General features: G+C 41.2%; 1 protein-coding gene across 8 annotated transcripts in view; it reads right to left on the bottom strand.

Moving 5' to 3' along the window:
• PLOD2 (procollagen-lysine,2-oxoglutarate 5-dioxygenase 2) overlaps nucleotides 1–22019 on the bottom strand; it is a 107353-nt gene extending 85334 nt beyond the window's left edge. For 4 of the 8 annotated variants that reach the window (XM_081573952.1, XM_081573953.1, XM_081573954.1 and 1 more), the window contains exon 1: nucleotides 20962–22019. In XM_081573952.1, the coding sequence (XP_081430078.1) occupies nucleotides 20962–21076 (115 nt within the window). In that variant the 5' untranslated portion in view covers nucleotides 21077–22019. Of the gene's footprint in view, nucleotides 1–19193; nucleotides 19241–20871; nucleotides 20939–20961 lie in introns of those variants that run through there. The other 4 variants (XM_081573958.1, XM_081573957.1, XM_081573956.1 and 1 more) reach the window with 4 other exon arrangements.
• Between the last annotated feature and the right edge of the window lie 264 nt (nucleotides 22020–22283).

The following is a 22283-nucleotide window of genomic DNA, read 5'->3' as shown; positions in this document are numbered from 1 at the left end:
GGTAAGTTGATTCACTGGAAAAGACCCTGATGCTGGGAAAGACTGAAGGTGGGAGGAGAAGGGGACAACAGAGGATGAGATGGTTGGATGGCGTCACCGACTCAATGGACATGAATCTGAGTAAACTCTGGGAGTTGGTGATGGAAAGGGAGGCCTGGCGTGCTGCACTCCATGGGTTCACAGAGTCAGACACGACTGAGCAACTGAACTGAACTTGGCAACTTTAAACTTTTTTTTTTTTTTCTTTTTGGCCTTGGGCACAGCTTGTGGGGATCTTAGTTCTCAGGCCAGGAATGGAACCCGTGCCCCCTGCAATGGAAGCACAGAGTCCTAACCCCTGGGCCCTCAGAGAATTCCCAAATTTAAATGTTTAACATGCAAAGTGTTAACTCCTCTGTTCCTCTCACATTGCTCCCCCAATCAATCTGCAAGTTCTACCAGCAAGACAGAATCCAGCCTCACAAATCTATCTTCTCTGCCTGGACACCATCATCTCCTCCCTGAACACTCGGCCTCCTAAGGGATCGCCCCACATTTACCTGTGCCCACTTCGATCTCTACAGGGCCACCAGGGTGACACGTCTACATGTCCCCTGCAGGCCCCTGCGTGTAGCTGAGCAGTTGTACCACACCCAGCCACCTAGCAGAGAAGCCAGTGGGAGAATGGGGCTGAAACCCAGCCCTCTCCATTCACAGGTGGTAATTTATTCTAATCCATGTAGATCTTGTCTCTTTTTGTCTCAAAACAGTTCAGTAGTTTCCTTCTTGTTCTCCATCAAACCCAAGCTCCATACCACAGTCCCCAAGTGGTCTGGTCCTGTCATTCCGATCTCCTCTTGGAGCACCCGGTCCTCCCTGCCCCACTGCAGGTCCAGGGAAATGTGCTGTTCCAGGGACACACCAAGCACATTCTACACTCAAGACACTTGCTCTTGTCATTCCTGCTGCCTGTAACGTTCACTGCTGCCACTGCTGTTTACTCAATAAGTCTTGTCCGACAATTTGCAACCCTACAGACTGTAGCCCACCAGGCTCCTCTGTCCATGGGATTCTCCAGGCAAGAACACTGGAGTGGGTTGCCATTTCCTCCTCCAGGGGATCTTCCCAACCCAGGGATTGAACCGGCATCTCCTCCGTCTCCTGCATTGGCAGGCAGGTTCTTCACCACTGAGCCACCTGGGAAGCTGATAATGCTCACTCTTCTCCCAACAAAACCCCTTCCTTCAGATCTGGGCTCAAATGTAACCACTAAGAAAAACCTTCTCTGGAAGTTGCACCTAACATGGCATTTCCAATCTCAGCACTCTTGCCCCTAATCTCATTTTACTTTCTTCTTAGTACCTGTATCCACTGGATACATCTATTTATTGTCCTTTCTCACTCCATTAAGATGTACACTCCATTGATATGAATATGCTGCTCAAAGAAGAAATAGTAGTGCCTAAAAAAATGAAAAATTTTATTTTGGCAAGGAAAGAAATAACTGACCATAAATTTAAGAAATTTTAAAAGGAAGATAAAGAGAAGTATGCTTTATTTTCCCCTATAAACTAGAAGAGATTCTTTAAAAAGTAAAGCTGCAGAATTTCATACTGCAGATCATCTGGGACCCTGTTAGGGAAGATGCAAATCCATACAATCTTCTGGAAAGTGACTCAAGGATACACAAACAAGAGATATAAGAACCCATATCCTTTGATTTCAATACTTTGTTTCTTGGGCCTATCCTGTAAAAATAGACACCAAAATTCATTTTTGAGAACATCCCTATGATATTATTTCTGTTAGTACAAAACAGTAAACTATATATCCAGTATTGTTACATATTAGATATTGTTGTTGTTGTTCAGTCACTTAGGCGTGTCTGACCCTGCCATCCCATGGACTGCAGCATGCCAGGTTTCCCTGTTCTTCACCATCTCCTGGAGCTTGCTCAAACTCATGTCCATTGAGTCAGTGATGCCAACCAACCATCTTGTTTTCTGTCATCCCCCTTCTCCTCCTGCCTTCAATCTTTCCCAGCATCAGGGTCTTTTCCAATGAGTCGGCTCTTCCCACCAGGTGGCCAAAGTACTGGAGCTTCAGTATCAGTCCTTCCAATGAATATTTAGGGTTGATTTCCTTTAGGATTGACTGGTTTGCAGTGCAAGAGACTCTTGAAGAGTCTTCTCCAACACCACAGTTTGAAAGCATTTTATAAAGAAAACATATGACGATATATGTACAAGAAAAAGTACTATCACAATATTTTACATCCTTTATTAATGATAGTGGGATTATGAACAAATTGAATATTTCTAAATGTCTTAATTTTCATTGGAACCAAAAATGTAATTTTTAAATGAAGTTATACCATTTTCATGAAGTTTGTTATACCCGAGTTCTTATTGATTCCTCTTGGTGCTTCACCATTTCTTACAAGAGCTCTGTCATTTCTTATTAAAGCTTTCAGAATGATTTATAGATAAAAACATTATTAGAGAAGCCTAAACTGACTGCATACTGTGCACACATCATAGTATTGGGCACATGTCATCAAAATAAACCCAGTTTCACCAAAGGTTTATTTTTATCCTCATCAAAATTCAAGTGAAAAATTTTGAAGTGTTTCATTTAAACATACACACAACCTAAAAGCTAAAATTCCCATGGTAGCATATTAAACCTACACAAGTTAATTATTAACCAAACCCATTCATTTCCACTCTAGTTCTTGTTCATTTCAACCCTTAAGAGTAGGTACACACGACTGCCACAGTGATACAAAACAAATGTAATTTAAAAATAGATGCCATTTATTGTCACAAATGACAAGCAAATTGTCACAAGTGATAAGCAAAACAAATATAATTTAAAAATAAATAAATGCCATAGGCAGTTGGAAAGAACCTAGAAAAGTCGAGTAAAATGAAACACATTTGTATGTCCCAACTCTAAGAAATTTTGAGGAAAACCAACTTCTAATTTTAATGTAAGATAATCTTCTGTAGATTTGTTCAGCAGAACTTTCAGCCACAAGCCTATTTATAGCTTCTGCTCTGAGCAGAGAAACTACAAATGTAAAAAAGTGTTAAATGAAAACCAAGCTTTCAATAAAAATCACTAAAAATGCTGAATTATGCTAATTATGAAGGTAGTTATGGTGATTCACAAAGGTTTTGGGTTTGTTTCTTTTTTTGTACTTTTGCTTTCATGAATACTTCACAATTGGTGTCAAATAAAATCCTTCCTTCCTAAATGAGCTAGAATTTTTCCATTATCTCTTGACCTTTGCAAATTCCACAAGCCTTGAGTAAGCCCCAGTTGTTTCATCTCAGAAAAGACACTTTAGCCAGCTAAATACTTCCTGAAATTAACAGGGTGTTGTATAAGATGAAAGGACTAGAAAATAAAAATAAATAGCTGAAAGTGAAACAAATACTGTAAAATGGTAATTAGAGATAGCTACACTACATAGTTACTGCATAAGCTAGGAATCACTGGGCTGGCCTAAAAATGGAGGGCAAGAGAAGGTAAACTCCAATTACTTACTTAGCTTTATTTTATGGTTTTATTTCATTTTTCCATGACTATTTTCAGTAATTGTTGAAATTTAGGAAAGTAATAATCTTCAAACTTTATAAGAGAGCCCTTCTTAAGAAGCTGAGCCTGTGTTTCACGTAATGCTGAGCCCACACTTGCATTCCTACTATCAAAAAGACATAAATTTCTAAAACTTTTGAATGATTTCTCAAGCTTCAAGGAGAACAGTCACTGAGGTAAGTTACGGAAAAAATAACTATTAAAGCTACATTTCCCCAACTCCTTTGGAGCTAAGCTTCTAGATGAAAATCATGCCCCTCTTTTCAAACGCGTTACTATGAAATTTGGAAGAGAGATGGGCTTCCCACCATTCCCGGCCATTTCTATTGGTGAACACAGTCAGGAAGACATGGGGTCACCCTTCCTCCGTGTTCCAGTCTTCCACTTTGTGGAGCGAGAGCGGGAGGAGGACCCACAGACAGGTATGCAGCAGAGGCAATGGTTGAATTCTGCTTTCTAGAGTCTAGTCACCAGCTTCCAGTGCACTAGTCAGCGGAGGCAGCCTCCTGATCCCGGGATGCCATTGAGAGCCACATATTCATGCCTCCATAGTTCTAATGGAGGCCTTCTGGTTCCCCCTAGTTGGAAATGAGATAGTAACCTCTTAGCTTGGTCAGCTCTCTGCTGTTCCAGGAGTCAAGGCTGGAGGCTCAGTCTTTTCAACAGTTGTGTAACCCCATAATTACTTTTGTCAAATCACCTCCTGCTCAATACATCTAGATCGGCCTCTCTCTGCTGAACAAAGCACGGACAAACACAGGTGCCCACTTGCCTTGTCAGTTGTGACTGATGTGACACATGTTGTTTGAATACCCTTCTGTAAGGCCTAAAGGCAAAGAAGCTTCCAGAGGCTTCAAGGTCTGAGGCACAGCAATTCACAGATGTAGTCCCAACAATAAGAGATACTGTCTCTCTACTCCTGTAGTTTAAAATCCAGCTGAGTATATGAAGGGAGCTCACATGAAGAGGCTGAGAATAACACACTAAATCTCCAAATAAATAACAGATTATAAGCTAGCAAATAATACTGCAGGAGCCCAGCACAGAAAGGGGAACAAGAGACTAGGAGACACCTTGTACAGAGCATCTAATTCCCCCAGATGCAGTTTCTTGGATTGGAGAAACAGAAACAGTAGTGAGAGAGAGTGTTGAAACAGATCATTTTTTAAGAAAGTCTCCAGTTCTGGACTGCCCTGGTAGCCCAGTGGTTAAGAATCCGCCTGCCAATCCAGTGGACATGGGTTCGATTCCTGGTCCAGGTAGATGCCACATGCCCTGGGGCAACTAAGCCCGTGCACCACAACTACTGAGCCCATGCACTCAGAGCCTGTGCTCGGCAACAACAGAAGCCACCACCATGCGAAGACCTCACACCACAACTAGAGAAAGCCTGGATGCAGCAATGGAGACTCACTGCAGCCATAAATAAATACATAAAAACTTTTTTAAAGTTCCCAGTTCTAATGAAAACTAGTACAGCCACTATGAAGAACAGTGTAGAGATTCCTTAAAGAACTGGAAATAGAACCACCATATGACCCAGAAATCCCACGGCTGGGCATACACACCGAGGAAATCAGAACTGAAGACACAAGTACCCCAATGTTCACTGCAGCACTGTTTACAATAGCCAGGACGTGGAAGCAAACTAGATGTCCATCGGCAGACGAATGGACAAGGAAGTTGTGGTACATATACACAATGGAATATTGTGTGCTAAGTCGCTTCAGTCGTGTCCAACTCTTTGTGACCCTATGGACTACAGGCTACTCTCTCCATAGCATTCTCCACGCAAGAATACTGGAGTGGTTTCCATTTTATTACTCAGTTATAAAAAAAAAACCGCATTTGAGTCAGTTCTAATGAGGTGGATGAAATGGGAGCCTATTATACAGAGTGAAGTAAATCCAAAACAGAAACACCAATACAGTATAATAATGTATATATATGGAATTTAGAAAGAGGCTAACAATGACCCTATATGCAAGGCAGCAAAAGAGACACAGATGTAAGAAACAGACTTTTGAACTATATGGGAAAAGATGAGGGTGAGATGATTTGAGAGAACAACATTGAACCATGAATATTACCATATATAAAATAGATGATCAGTGCAAGTTTGATGCATGAAGCAGGGCACTCGAAGCCAGTGCTCTGAGACAACTCAGAGGGACGGAGTAAGGAGGGACGTGGGGGGGCGGGGGTTCAGGATGGTGGGACCGATGTGTACCTATGGCTGATTCATGTCGATGTATGGCAAAAACCACTACAATATTGCAAAGCAATTATCCTCCAATTAAAATAAATTAATTATTTTTTTTAAAAGTTCCCAGTTCTAATAAGATAATTTTTGGAGAATAATATGGAAAACTGTCATCAAAAACATGAACGGACAAAACCAAAGACTTGAAAATGTTAAGTAGAGGGGACTTTGCTTGTGGTCTAGTGGCTAAGAAACCAAGCTTCCACTGCAGAGACACAAGTTTGATCCCCAGCTGGGGAGCTAAGATTCCACACATCTGTGGTATGGCCAAAAAATACAACATTTAAAATTGAAAAAAAAAAAATCTTAAGTTGGATTTTGCAAGTGGGAAGAAACTGATAAAACAGAAATGACTTTTAAAAAAGATAAAATCATGGTATCTTGGCTAGATTAAGGAGTCTAAGTATGCATTATCAAGTGAAAATTGGGAAACAGTGATAAGCACATTTGGAAATAGGGACAGCACAGGAAGTTTCTAAAAAAGGCAGCAAAATTGGAAATGTGCCATTAAAGTACAGCAGAGTTTCTCAGCCTTGGTTCTACTGACATTTGGGGCTAAGTAATTCTCTTGAATTCCCAGCTACCCACTCCAGTATTACTGCCTGCAGAATCCCACAAATATGAGCCTTGCAGGCTACAGTCCCTGGGGTTGCAAAGAGTCAGTCAGATGTGAATGAGCACCTAAGCACACACAATTCTCTTGTGCTGTGCATAGTCAGATGTTTTAGCAGCATCTCTGGTCTCTACCCACAGGATGCCAGTAGCACCCACCACTCAAGACAATCAAAAATGTCTCCAGACATTACCAAACATCCCATGGAGGGGAAAAAAAAAAATCCCCACTTGAAAGCTACAAGCTTTGAGAAAGATTAGTATGGAAAGATGAGGCAAGGTAAGAGCTTCACTGGTGACTCAAACAGTAAAGAATCTACCAATACAGGAGACCCAGGTTCAATCCCTGAGTCAGGAAGATCCCCTGGAGAAGGAAATGGCAATCCACTCCAGTATTCTTGCCTGGAGAATCCATGCACAGAGGAGCCTGGTGGGCTACAGTCCATGGGGTTGCAAAGAGTCAGACATGACTTAGCAACTAAACAACAATTTAAGAAGCAAGTGTAACTATCTCATTCTGTGGTGTTACCCAGACCTGGAGTTGTGACACACAATAAATAGTGAAGAGGCCGGGGGCGGGGGAGTGGGGACAGGGAGCAGTGGGGAAGCTATGGTGAACAGGAGTACACAAGTACCTTCTTCAGGGGGAGCCCCTCCGCAGCAGCCAGCTATCATCATCTGCCCAGTGGGAGGGCAAATCCAAGATCTCCAAGTCTCTTCCCCGTCCCACCCACCCCAAGAGAAATAAGTTTCAGACTTTTAAGTAAATTTTCCTGATTTTAAAAATACAGGACTTAGTTCAAGTTTTCTGAAAAACAGTAGGCAGGCTGAATTTGGCCTTCAAGCTGCCAGAGTCCAGATCTGTAGTCTGGTCTACAGACTAAGATGACAATAGCTTGAAGGGGTGTTTAGGAGAAATTGATGGATACTGACCAAATAAACCAACTGTTAAAAGCCAGTTTTGAGAACAGGGAGCAAAAGTGAACTTGAATAAGTATGGAATGACTGTTCAGTGTGATAATAGCCTTAAGACTATGTCTAAAAAAAGAAAAGCCTTATCTGTTTGAGATATTTAAATATATACATACATGCTTTCGACTATAGATGAAACAAACAAACAAAAAAACAGAGAGAGAAAAAATAGTGGTTAAAATTCAACATATCTGAATATCAAGGGTAAAACAGAGAAATGAGGAAAAGTGACTTCAAATTCTGAATTTGAGTAAATAATCAAAGAACATCACCCAAGAAACTATACTGCTAAACTTATTTATTTCCTTTGGGTTCCCCTGGAAAAAGTTGTCTTTATAGCTTAACTTGATAAAACTTATTGTCTCGTATTCACTGACAGCCTACACTTTCCTCTCCATTATCAATCAGAACACAAGAATTCATTTCATGCATCATATGCTCCACTCTAAATAATGTTAATGGGAACTGCACTCTTTAAAATAATACATTTAGCTAGTAGCACTTGTTGAGCAATTTCTGTCTGCAGACTCTGTGCTAAAGCCTTTCACTGGTATTAGCATATTTAATCCTCAAGTCAAATGCAGAAGGCAATTACCATTTTAACTATGATTTAGAGAGGTTAAGTAACTTCTTCCCAGGACAATCAGCAAATAAGCGGCAGACATGAACTTTAAATACAGATTGATACCAAAACCCATCTCCTTAGCATTATCCTATACTGTCTTCCAGAGGGCATCTTTCTTGATTGATTAGCATGCAATCAGTTATGAATATCTGGCCTTAAAATAAATCATTTGTCGCAGTAAGTCAGGCAAGCTCATACATACCTTTAACTCCCATTTGGAGGTATCTAGCCCCTTCCTTAATGGTGAACCCTCTCTGGCAGTATTTAGAAAGCAAATCTCCCTTCTATAATGCCTTTGCAATTGACCCAATGTTTGAAGAGCAAACTAGTATCGTCCTCAAATTCTTAATAATATATTCAGGTTGAAAGTGGGACCAATACAGTTTTCCAGATAATTCAAAGCACAACAGACTTGCACCTCAATTTATCAGAAACTCCAAGAAATGTGAAGCAATTTCTTCCACCGTGGAACACACCCACAGATGGCAACACAGAGTCACAGTGTCTAGGTTTCTGAACCTCTGTCAATCACCACAGCAACCAGCTAATTCCTTGTGATCAAATATAAAGCAAATCCAGTACTGCACACTATCAGTGTGCACAACCCACCAGGATCCATGCACACAGGACTGCAGCCTTGGAGTCACATAGAGCAACAATGGCTGGGATGTACGGTTTATTAAGGTTAATACGACATGCTATGCCATCACTTAGCATAATCCAGGTAAATAAATTCCTCATATGAAACTATTCAAACTTACATTTCCATTTAGGGCATGTCCAATTTTACATAAGCAAATTTCCCCTCTGACAGCATTTGAAGCAGTGGCACTTTCAGGTATTTCTGAATTAAGTGCCTGAACTCATTAGAATCACATATCGTATAATTTTCTAACACGGGCAATTTCACATTCTCTTCTCCACACCTCCACCTCCTATCACACAGTAAGACTCCTCTTCACACAATAAGACTCATTTTTCACAAGGATTTTCTACAATTCAGATGTGTTCTAAACTCATTCAAACATGCACCATTCTGACACTTAAGAAAAAAGTCATACCTTACATCAATGAAGAACTTAAAATTCAATTTTAGAAAAGGAGATATAACTGTCCATTGTGAACATTTCTTAGGTTTACATATGTGGCTTAAAATAAGCTTCTTAGTTTATCTTTTGGGGGCTTCCCAGTGGTAAAGAACCCACCTGCCAATGTAGGAGATGTAAGAGATGAGGGGTCGATCTCTGGGTTGGGAGGATCCCCTGGAGGAGGGCATGGCAAAAATAAGCTTCTTAGTTTATCTTTTACCTCAACCTAAAAAACCTTACCTACCCACTCAGCCATAAACTGTAACCCGCCATAGTGCTGTTATCACTGGTATAATAGAGTCATTCAGGGACTCGCTATGGAGAAGAGAGACTGAGCTATTTAGGATTATATACCCTGCAGAAAAATCTCATGCTTACACTTGAGAGACATGAGTGCATCCAACTATTTTATAATAATAGGAAGGTTAATTATTTTAATGAAACAGACTTTTCTTCAACCATACCTACTCTACAGGAGAAAGATATGCTAAACAGGTAAACATACCTGTTTATTTGATAAATCACAGTTAGTCTCCAAAAACAACATCCAGATTAAATATTTTTGTGATTTTTTTTACAATCTTATATTTGAAAAGGTAACAAATGTATGATTTCAAAACTAAGCCACCCTCTTTCCCATCCAATTGTTTTCTTTGAACTGCTTCCTTCAATTTACATAAAATCCATCTACAGCTGTAGGAAAAATAGCCAGAAAAAGAGAAAAAGCAAAGAGCACCACCACCTCCTCCAAGGTCTGGGTCTAAGACTGCATCACTTACTAGCCATGTTCCACTCCAGGGGTGCCAACACATTACTGTGACATGGATTGAACAATACATCACAGAAAAGTCCAGATCAAATGGCATTCCAAATTTCTACTCCATTCTCAAGGCTTAATAATTACCTCAGGACTTCCCTGGTGGCTCAGTGGTGAAGAATCCACCAATGCACGGGGCAATGCCAATGCAGAGGGCAAGGGTTCAATCCCTGATCCGGGAAGATCCCACATGCCACAGAGCAACTAAGCCCATGTGCCACAACTACTGAGCCTGTGCTCAGGAGCCTGGGAGCCACAACTACTGAGCCCACATGCCTCAACTACTAAAACTCATGGCCCAGAGCCCATGCTCTGCAACAAGAGAAGCCACCACCTTGAGAAGTCCACATACTGCAACTAGAGAGTAGGATTCACTCACTGCAACTAGAGAAAACCCTGCACAGCAACAAAGAGCCAGCACAGCCAATAAATAAAATTATATATATTAAAAAAAACAGTTATTTCTGTGAGTAGCAAACACTATGAATACACACACACAGTGCATACAAAAGCTTTTCTCCCATGAGTTGATTTTCTTTTTATTTACCTTGCTTATAGTTTACTAAATGCAATCATATTTTAAAGATATTTCAGTTCAGTTCAGTCGCTCAGTCGTGTCCAACTCTTTGCGACCCCACAAATCACAGCACGCCAGGCCTCCCTGTCCATCACCAACTCCCGGAGTCCACCCAAACCCATGTCCATTGAGTCGGTGATGCCATACAACCATCTCATCCTCTGTCGTCCCCTTCTCTTCCTGCCCTCAACCTTTCCCAGCATCACGGTCTTTTCAAATGAGTCAGCTCTTCACATCAGGTGGCCAAAGATATTTAATGCCTCAAAAAAGTAGATCCAGGTGATTTGATAAGTGTTTCAGAACAATTTAGAGAAGCACTTCCAATTCTAAAACAGCACATTTCATTAAAAAAAAATTTCAACTTCAAAGGAGTTACCAGCATCATTTTTGTAAAGCAACAGGACTTAAGACTGAAACAGAGAAATATAAAGTTATTTTTTAAAACAGTTGTGTATGCTTACTCATGTCCAACTCTTTGCCACTCCATGGACCATGGAATTTCCCAGGCAAGAATACTGGGGTGGGTTGCCCTTTCCTCCTGCAGGGCATCTTCCCAACCCAGGGATGAAACTCTTATCTCCTGCGTCTCCTGCATTGGCAGGTGGATTCTTTATCACTGAGCCACCTGTGAAGCCCTTAAAAACAGTTTACAGTATTTAAATGTACTGTAGAATATATGATTCTCCTCAGAAGATGGAAAACAGCTTCATATAAACACCAGATTATTTTCTCCTCTCACACTGAAACACTTGGAATATTTTTAAATATAAATTTTATTCTAGTTATTCTTGGCCTTACTTACTCACCTCTAACTCAAAAGTTAACTAGGGAAAAAACAACATCAAAGCCTAAATCCAGCTTCTGACAGAATAATTAAAATCTTAAAATACAAACAACTTTGTATCTATGCTTTCTTTGGCCTAACAAAAATATTGATAGTTTCCTTGAGGCCTCTTTCTGATTCCTGAGGCACTTTGTCTCCACTACACATCCTGACACTTAGAATTTCAGAAACATCAAGTAAGAGAGCTAGAGAGAGCATACATTACAAAGAAGTCTGGAGAGGGAAGGTAACTGGCTGTTAGTGAGTGAAAGGGTTGGAACTTAGATGTAGGTTTCCTGATGCCCAGATGTCTGTGGTCTTCCCAATAGGCCAGACTTCATCATAAGTGCCTCTTTGATTTTTTCAGTTTTAATATGCATTATTTTCCATGTAAGAAGCTTAGAATTTCAATGTGGAACCAGACTGAGCCTGATGCGCTTTTTGTTTTTCATGGTTTTCTACTTTTCCTCCACGTAAGGCAACTCAGAACACAGACTAGACATTCAATTAATATTCACTGAATTAAATTTTCAAATATTAATTGTCACCCACATCAGTCCCTTTCTCCCATGTCACCCAGGTGTCCTGGAATTCAATTCAATTTAACCAGAATTAGCACACACCCCACAGGTTAAGGATTCAGTCCCATAAGTGTTCCCATTTCAGATACCCATCACAAGCAGAAGGATCCCAGGTTACCCACAACTTCTGCCTGACTTTGCTACAAATCAGAGGTTCCCAAGACTCCTCTCCCTGGGCTCAGTAATTTGCTAGCATGGCTCACAGAACCAAGGAAAATAGTTGACTTACTCCTGCCAATTTATTACAAAAGATATGTGTTAAATGATACAAAGGAATAGCAAGATGAAGAGATACACAGGGCGAGGTCTACAGGCTCCCAAGGGCGGGAGCTTCTGTCCCCATGGAGTCAGGGTATATACCACCTTCCTGGCTTGTAGATACATCCCAAGATTCAGAAGCTCTCCAAATGCTGTACTTTGGGGATTTCTATCGAGGCTTCATCCCATAGGCAAGGTCAATTATTAACTGGTTTTTGAAACCCTCTCTCTCTCCAGAATATGGAGGGGTAGGGCTGAAAGTTCCAAGCTTCTAATCATGGTTTGGTCTTTCTAGTGACCAGCCCCATTCATGAGCCCACCAGGAATTATCTCATTAGAACAAAAGATGCTCCTATCACCCAGGAAATTCCAAGAGATACAGGAACTCTGTGTCAGATACTCTTATCACTCAGAAAATTACAAGGGTTTTTAGGAGCTTTGTGTCAGAAACCAAGCTCAAAGACCAAATATTAACAGAAACAGGGGAGCAGAGACCAAACTAAATGTGTATTTTTTATTATCTCACAACCCATTAATATTTTGGCCATCTGATGCAAAGAACCGACTCATTGGAAAAGACCCTGATGCTGGGAAAAATTGAGGGCAGGAGGAGAAGAGGGCGACAGGATGAGATGGTTGGATGGCATCACCAACTCAATGAACATGAGTTTGAGCAAACTCCAGAAGATAATGAAAGACAGGGAAGCCTGGGGCACTGCAGTCCATGGGGTCGTGAAGAGTTGGATACAACTTAGCAACTGAACAACAGTACTAAGTATAGACTTTATGGATTCCAACCCTGGAAAAGAAAGATCTGTCTGTGTAAAATAAAATGGTGAGAAGAACTGAGAATTGGGATGAAACAGTGGAGAAAGAAAAGCTGAGCAAAGACACATAATCTCTAAATCCCTAAGGATGTGCCAGGCAGAATAGGGCAAGAACTGTGAGTCTCTACTTTGTGCATTCATTGCTTTGCTTTTGGTGGTTTTCCAATTTGGGGTTGTGTTTTGTTTTGCTCTTGGTTACCTAGTAAAGTCACTGTTTAAAAAATTCTAACCCTGTCTAAACTAAGAAGAAAAGGAGAATTGTCCCTCTCTAGACGTGGCCGACAGGAATTTCAGAGGCTCTGGATGAGCAAGGCACTCTGGTCACAGTGGTGGTGCCAGCTGGAGGCCCCAAAAAGACCCAGAGAGGTTAGCGCAGGAGAGTGGGGGAGCGGGGAGCCTTGGAAGACAAGGGGCCTCAGAGCTGGCATAGGCAGGACTGGAAAATCCCATCAGAGGGCTGGTTTGCGATCTGCAGAGCAGCACTGTAGGACTTCTCCAGGGAATTGAATTAGGGAGGTCATTTGAATATTTCTGCCTGCAAACTGTTAGCCAGGTAACTAAAAAAAAAAAGAAATTAATTCTATTAAAATATTTACTTTTTTCTTTGGCATGCTAAAATAGCCGCTGGTGTTTAGTATACTCCTAGACCCAGGAAGAAAGGATTAAATGTTTAAAGAATCAGTTTGAGAATGCATTTTAAAAATCTAAAAGTAAATGGCTTCCTTCCTGGCACATTATTGACCAGGGGATTGAAGCAGGAATCAATGCCTGTGGCCAGCAATTTGTTATGTAAGTGAATATTGAAATGTATCCAGTCAATAACATTTGGGTAACAAAAGACATATTAATAAGTCTCTGGTTAATAATATGCTAGCCACGTATGTAGCACCTATAAGTAATTAGCAACCTAAGCTCTATAAAAGTTGTAGCTTCAAACCAGTAAAACAGACTAGTCTATGACAGAGCCTCACTGATGGGACACTGGCTCTATGTTGGGGCTCTGTGGTCACTGGAACTAAGATGCAGAGTTTCTGGGGCTTTTTCTGAACAATGTTCCAGAGTCAGGAATTCAAGGCTGCCAGTATTCCACGTATTTCTTCCACTTGCTGCTGTACCCGCAGAGTGAAGCTGCATGGCATGATACATATTCAATGACTCCTTAGTGCCCTTCAATGTCTGTGTCTGACTGGGGCTGGTGATGAGAGCAATGAAAATTGTGTATGCTTGCAAGTTCCTTCCTGCCATAAGAATCTTTACTGTATAATGTTCACATCATTAGAACAGTAGAACCACAGCACTTCAACCAGAGGAAAATCCTCTCTCTCTCTCTGTGGAAGAAACGTTGAAATAGATTAGCAGTAACTAGAAAAATAAACAGAATTCCTTTTAAAAATTTGAGTATGTAACCCTAAAGTAAATGAGCAGATGATCTTTTAATGTAGTAACATCAGGATGTCTTCTGCATTCAAAATAATAAAAGTAATATTAAAATCAACATAACAAATGAGTTTTAATTATAACTCTAGCCCATTTTATAAATTCGATCATGTTTGTTAGAAGAAGCAATTTTTCTGACCAGTTAGCCCCCTCATTTTAGCTGTATGTCCTTGAAAATTCTTATTTGTATTAAAAGTTTTATAGAATGTATTAACAATAATAAGCATGAAATTACAATGTGTTTTCTTCTATTTCTAGTGAAGATTTTGATTATAAAGTAAAGATTGTCTATTCACCATTCATTCAAAATTTTCTCCCTAACTAAATAAAATGTAATTCCAACCCTATACAAACTAAATTTTAAAACAAATTTTTTTGTAGCAAAATATAAACAGTAAACAAAGTATATATCCACACTGACAAATTAAGCATCTTCGCAAATAATCACATCTTTCTTTAAGAAATAAGTTTAAGGCAGGAGATATATTCATATTTCAATCAGAATAAAAAATGATTGCTATTTTCCCAAAACTGCTACAATATACCACTAACATAATCAAGGCCTGAAAAATACTTATCAATCCATCTAGTAACTAAATATGTAAATGTACTCACCTGAATTTGTTTTTTTAAGAGATTTATATTTAAAAACTAAATCAAAATCATTAACAGATGTTGATTTGTCTCTTTTAACACACAAAAGCAAACATGAAATGGAAATTTTTCCCCCAAGTATAAAATAACATACCCCCAGTTTTGGAATTTTGTTTTAACTAAAGTTATCCTGAATGGGAAACATTAAAACTTATTTCAGGTTTCTGTAATTTTATTTTATTATAATCACTATATTTTAAAGGAGCACTCTTGTGACACAGTTAAGAGGTTAGTAATAAACTCAGCGGCACCATAACCAAACACAGGTCGCAACATAATAGACTGTAAGATAGTAAGTAGCAAACCAACTATATTTCAGTTTTTAAAAAGACAGTAAGTAGTACAATGACAACAAATCATAATACACTATTTATAATCCTACTCCTCTGTATACCTATTTCTTGGCTAATTAAAATCTCAATTGTTATGAAAATTAGTTCTGTTATTTAAGTTTAGTTTAGTGAGGCAAACACTGCAGCAAACGCAAAGAAGTAAAATGTAAAAGGAAATATCCATCATTTTAAAAGTAGCAATTTCTCAGTTTAGCCTAAGTTTTATAGCAATGGTTGAAGAATACTCATTGATAAATGTGCTAAATATTTCCTCCCAGGAATGAAGCCACAAATTCATAACCAAGTTTTTAGACCAAATTTCTAGAACACACACAAGCTCTGAAGAAGAAATATGCATCTCCTTTCCAACCGGACATCAGTGTTTAATTCATTTTGTATCGTAAGCACACTATTTACACCAAAGTACATGTCTAGTTAGCATCCAGCACCAGTTTTAAAAAGATGTAACAGAGAAGCTCTCTGTTTGAATTCAAAATGCCACAGAAATCACTGGTGAAGTCTAAAGTGAAAAACAGCCCTCTCAAATGCCAGAGCCAGCTGCTACTGTCCACAATCCAACTCTTTCCAAGGAGAACAGCAGATCTGCAGGAGACATGGCTTAAGTGGGAACATTGTTTCCTAAAAGTGGGCAAAGGGTTTCTGCACAGGGCCTGAGGAAATAATTTCGAGTTTGCAGGCCATACAGCTTCTGTGACAATCACCACTCCACTCTGCCTTGTGGCACCAGGGCAGGCACAGATGATACGTTAATGAATGAATGTGGCTATGAGCCAATAAATCTTTATGGACCCTGAATATTGGATTTCATATAACTTTTACATGTCATGATATGTTATTTTTCTTTTGATATTTTTCAGCTTTTAAAAAATATGAAAACCATCATTAGCTCACTGGCCATACAAAAGCAAGTAGCTGTTTGCTACAAGTATCAGCAAACGGTTTCCTCTAGGCTCTGTCTGTCCCCTTCCCCTCCCTTTACACAAACCTACAAATTAGTGCTTTTTAGCAAAGTGGCCCTTTTGCTTCTTTCAGATCTCTGATGCCCAGTTTCTATGTTTTTCCCATAAGTCCCAAAAGTCCAACAGAACAACGATCAGGAAAGACATGCAGTGTGGCCTGAAGAAAGGGTAGAAGCCCTCTTCTTTTGCTTTCAGCTATCTGATCTATAAATGACACACTATCCAAATGTCCATTTCACTGTCTATAAGGGGATCATGGTATCCAACCAACTGAAAGTATTTTTGAAGGTGTGATTTTACATTGAGAAAGGTAGGTAGAGAAGAAAATGCCACATGTGGAGAATTGCCAAAAACTTGTTCAGAAACAAGGCCAACTTGATGTTTCACAGGTAAGTTCCTTGATCATGATGGTGTGTGGGTCCCGGAGAGAGAAAGTAAATTTAGTTAAAACCCTATGGAAAGAAACAGCTAGCAATCCCATTGACTGCATGCCACTTTTCATAATTCTCCAAGGTAGTCTGAAACATAACAAACATCAACTGAGAATCTTCATTGTGTTAAAAGAACAGGAAAGGTAGTTAAAAGAACAGGAAAGGTAGTTAAAAGAACAGCAAAGGTAGAGGAGCATAAAAAGGAGTAAGACTCAACACTTAGGCCAAAGACTGTATCATTTATTAAACATAAACATCTATCTTATAAAGCAGATATGATTTGTATAAATCAATAGCTTTAAGAAGTTAGAAAGAGAACCAAAAAAAAAAAAAAAAAAGATAGTAGGGGGAAGACTTTCTTAGGAGCTAGATTTAAATAAAGAATAGAATTTCAAGGAGAACAGACACAAATTTGAGAGACATGTACATGTACATCTAGGGTTATAGGATATGTGGAGTCTCAATTCCACCAGATGTTACTAAATTTTCTCCAAAAGTGTTGTGCTTCCATTAACAGTTTGAAACTTCATCCTCACAACAGTTGGTGTGATCAGAGTTTATTTTTTAAATGCTTTAGTCAATGTGATGGGTAGAAAAGGATATCTTAATTTCATTCTCATCTCTGGTCCTCTCATTCTCCCGAATTGTTTCATATGTCTATTTTTATATGAACGCAAGGCAGAGGCTGGTCATTCTATGTGGCTGGAACCCAGGACACAGAAAGTACACAGTGGACAAGCCTCCCTCTCTTCTTCTGGAGGTTTCTCCGGGATCTTGGTCTTTTCCTCTCCACCCCGTAAATTGCCAGTTTACATCAGCAGACAGGGACAACCTTCCCTTTCCTCCATGAATGTGCCAGGGTAAATTAAAGAGTTTATAAATGAACATGCTTGAAAAATACTGGTCTTGACAGAAACATCTGAAACCACTTCCTCCATTTTTCCCTAAAACTTGGTTTCTGCCCAGTTTAGACCATGGATGGTCAAGGCACCTTAGAAAACACACAAAATGTTGATCCAGCTCTGGAGACCTGATTACAAATCCTTGGCAGGAATACATCCACCGCTTTCCTTCTCTCACTGAGAAGGCAAAAAAGTGCAGGAAACATAAATTAGGGAATAAACTTGATTTGCTGACACTCATTAGGAGGGTTTTGCCTCGAAAGCTCCCATGGAAATAAAATTTTAAGGCAAAATTCCTATAAATGATTCTAGGAGAAAATGATTATTTTTAACCAAATCCTTGTTCAGAGTCTTTCCATGTTGTGAATAAAGTGGCAATCAAACAGGCATGAATGCAGTACACAGCAGAACTCTCAGTCAAGAGAACAAAAAGCAGTATTCTCAACTTCGGTTAACACATAGCATCAAAGCTAGGAAAAACTATAGTCCAAAAACTGATGAATGTGATTCGAACAGTACATTCTCTACTACAGTGGAAAAACCGAAAATCACTACAAATATTTGTTTCCAAAAGAAAGCGTTAGTCGCTCAGTCATGTCCAACTCTTTGCAACCCCATGGACTGTAGCCCACTAGGCTCCTCTGTCCATGGGATTCTCAAGGCAAGAATACTGGAGTGGGTTGCCATTCCCTCCGCCAGGTGATCTTCCTGACCCAGGGATTGAACCCAGATCTCCTGAACTGCAGGCAGATTCTTTACCATCTGAGCCACAGGGAAGTTTAGAGCAGCTAACATCATCCCAGTAATACTGTAATACCACATGGCCTCAAATATAAATGGATTTGTCTAATCTAATGGTTCCCAATCCTAAGCAATTGTGTCCCTTGGAAGACATATGATTATTTTTCATTTTGAGACATATATCATATTCACACCTGAAGAAGGGTGTTCCTGGTATCCAATAGGTGGAGACAAAGGATGCTGCTAAACATTGTAAAATGCACTGAGTAGTTTCCCACAATAAATAATTATCTGGTTCAAAATGTAAATAAGGCCACAAAACCCTGGTCTAATCTATTTCTTCATGGTTAGCTGGGATATATTGACAAAAATAGGGGGTTAGAGACGATAAGTATTCCTTAAACACCTCCTATTGCATAAGCTAGACAACACAGAGTTCTGAAGTTTGCTTGATACTGACATAAAGTTTTCAATTAAGCAATTTTCAGTTGTAATATTTTAGAAAGAAAATGGAACACAATCCATGATTCTCCCTATGTTATCAAGCACTGTACCATCTATATATATTAGCTTATCACATCTATTTATACAACAGTTTATAAATCAAACTGGCAATTGCTGGCCAGTTTGACTATTACAAGTCAATATATTTCTGAATTTATATGATTCTGAATTTCCCATGCCCACTCACCAAAACCAGTCTTCAGATTTCAGCAGTGGGTTTTATGTGGTCACTTTCTGAAAAAAAGCATTCATATCTGAAATTTCCTTCTCCTTCTTTAATGTCACAATCCATTAAAACTTTACAGTCCACCTCCATGAAACTTAAAAGTCAAATTAGGAAAGGAAGATGATTTTGAATGTAAACCTAAACGCAACCACAAAGAGATGTCTTCTATAAAAAGTAAGGAGGGCTGAGAATGAAGTGAAATAAAATATGCAAAGGCTGAAGAGGTCCCTCTAAAAGTAGCAAAACCCTTAGAGGTTATTTTATTTCCCAGTAAGTTTCCTTGGGTGTTTCAACAAAGAAAGTCCTTTTCCTGGGAATCATTTTTTGTCTCCTTTTCCAAGTTTGCTGAAGGCATTTTCTTGTCTAGATGTTACACTAAAAGATAATTTTAGAGTAATGAAAAAAATTTAGTTCAAATTTAAAGGAACCACAAAGGGTTGAGAAACTCATTTTGAAACCATCACATATACCTGAGAATAAGAAAAGTATCTTGTAACTGACAAAAATCTATCTGAATGCTGAAGTTTCTCAAGCTAACAAAGCACCTACTGTTTGTTGTTTGGCAGGAATGCAGAAAGATGGGTAACTTACTCCACTGCAGCTTTCTGAAACACTTACAGATGAAGACAAACGTATTGCTTACATGGACTGATTGAGTTTTACACCAAATGTCAACTTTGGAATGTAGACCTAAAATAGAAATTTCTGTCCTTGTGCTTAAGTAAAATTCAAACAGAAAGAGCCCTATTTACTCACCTACCCCAAACAGACAAAATGATCTTAACTTAAAAAAAAAAAATGCAGTACAGCAGAAGGACATTTAAATGCAAGATCTAATTTCAGAGAGCACTGAGTTAGAGTACAAAAGTGGAAAAGCCCAAGGATATCGCATGTGCAGTAAATGGCTGCAAAGTATGTTTCCACGAACATGTGGTGAGGTTCTCTTTACTCTTGCTAAATGTAAAAAGTTGTGTTTTAGATGACCTTGACTCGACTATGGCCTGCAGTTCCAGCTTCTGAAAACAAGGAACCGCATCAGGCTTAGGGAGAGTGTGCCTAAAGGCAAGAGAAGCGTCCCCTCCAAACCCCCAAGGAGGAAAGCTGCTGCCCGGAGGGGAAGTATTGGGTAGCCAAGCCATCTTACTGAAAACAACCAAGGTTTTGAGCGTTGTTTTTGGCAGGAGGTAGGTGTTACCGGCAGCTTCCTGGGGCGCTGGAAGGAATGTGTCACCATCAATCAGAAAGTACACTGAGCCCCGTGTTTAGGTCACAGAGGGAGTACCACCTCGACCAGTAAGGATAAATCCTGCCAACTCCAGCAAAAGAGGAGAAAGGAAAGTTGCAGGAAAGGTGTTGGCGCCCAGGGACCTCCAAGTCCAAAAGGAAACCCCCAACTTGTGTTGAAGAAAACTTCGTGCGCTCTCGGGTTCCGGAGGATTCCAAGAGCCCATGAGGGCGGATGCTCCTACATTCCTCCTGGGACCAGCACCGCCCGAGCTCAGTTCTGGGGAAGACCTGGGCGGTGCTGGGAAGAAAGGACAGCCCGCCTCACCCACCTCAGGTCCTGGGGGAAGGACAGACTCGCTCCAAATCAACCTCGGCGGACTTGGGAGGGACGGGTCCCTCTCCACCCACTCACCTGGCGGGCCCTACGCGAAGGGCCAGCGGATGAATGAACCGCCCATCCCGCCCAGCCTCGCGGGACAGGGCGGCCCGCGGGTGCGCTCACCTGTGGGGATACTGGAGGGCTTCTCGGAGTCTGCACCCAGGCAGGGATTCCAGGGCTGGAGAACCAGAGCCGCCAGCAGCAGCAGCAGCTGCGTCTTCACAGCGCACCACCCCATCTTCGGCCCCTCGAGGGCCCGCGTGGGCTCCGGGACCCCAGCCGCCCGGCAGCGGCGCACTTCTCGCGAGAGCGGAGACCCCTGTTCCGCCCCGGGTCGAGGACAGCAAGCGGGAGCGGGCGGGTGGAGTGTGCGCGGGGGACCGGCGGCCGGCAACGCGAGCGGGGCGGAGAGCCGCGCGGGAACCCCGGCGGTCTGGGAAGCACAGGGCGGCGGGTGCCCCGGCCGCCGCGGGCGACTTATAGCCTCCCCTAGGGGGAGGCGACGGGGCGGGCTGCGCCCCGGCTATTGGCCGCCGGCTGACCCGCCGCGCCGCTGCGTGCACCGTGCGGTCGCCTCGGCTCGCCTGCCCCAGCCCCACGTCTGGGATTGTTTGCTCCACTCCGACCTATTTAAGGAGCTGTCTGCGGCTACGTGTGGAGGCTCACGCAGGGCTTCTGGATGGAACCAGGAAGCTTGTAGTTCGGTTTGGGAGTGGGCCTGAGGCGGCGAGGAGGAGACGCCCGCAGTCTGGCCGGCGAGCGGCGCTCCCTGCTCCTTACTCTGTGTTCCCCCAGTGACCCAAGCTTCCCGGTAGCCTCAGAGGGTGCGAATCTGTTCTCCTCTGGATTTAGATCCTGCCCTCGGGTCAGAAGCGACTACAAATCTCGGTTATCTTGGCTGAGTGGGACCTCGCCAGGCCTTGAGCGCTGGTGATGTACACACCCACACTCTCACCCCACACCCCTGTTAACTCAGAGGCGAGTTTCTAAACCTTGCGAAAGAAAGGCCCTGTTTTTACTTTACTCTGTAAACCGAAAGTTTTTATTGTCCATTGAACATTTCTTCTTCCTCTGCCCGCGCCAGGAGAGCCGTAGACTCTCTCCACTAATGGCTTGTAAATCCTGTGGAATCAGAGTCCAGCATGTGTAACCTGGGGCTGTGCCTTACAAGATCCTCCTGCGGGCCACATGGAAAATTACTCTCAGAGATGTTGTCAGAGCCATCTCGCGGCTCCCTGGCGCGTCCTCCTTTGCTTCCAGTTTTGACTCATGTCTGAGCGAATTCCGTTTAATGTATTACTTCTCATCACATTTCAGCTAGCCCAGTGTTTCATCTGTTGGGATCAGCAGGGGCAAAAGCACACATTAAGGTAAAAGCCTGGCAATTTACCTCATATATGTCATGACATGACCTACTTTATAGGAGAAAAGAATCAGACTGGCAG

The sequence above is a fragment of the Giraffa tippelskirchi genome, chromosome 2, assembly GCF_054371585.1.
Source record: "Giraffa tippelskirchi isolate mGirTip1 chromosome 2, T2T-mGirTip1v1.2.pri, whole genome shotgun sequence".
In the NCBI taxonomy this organism is placed as follows: Eukaryota; Metazoa; Chordata; class Mammalia; order Artiodactyla; family Giraffidae; genus Giraffa; species Giraffa tippelskirchi.
The sequence above is the reverse complement of the archived record's forward strand: the minus strand, read 5'-3'. Positions and strand labels throughout refer to the sequence as shown.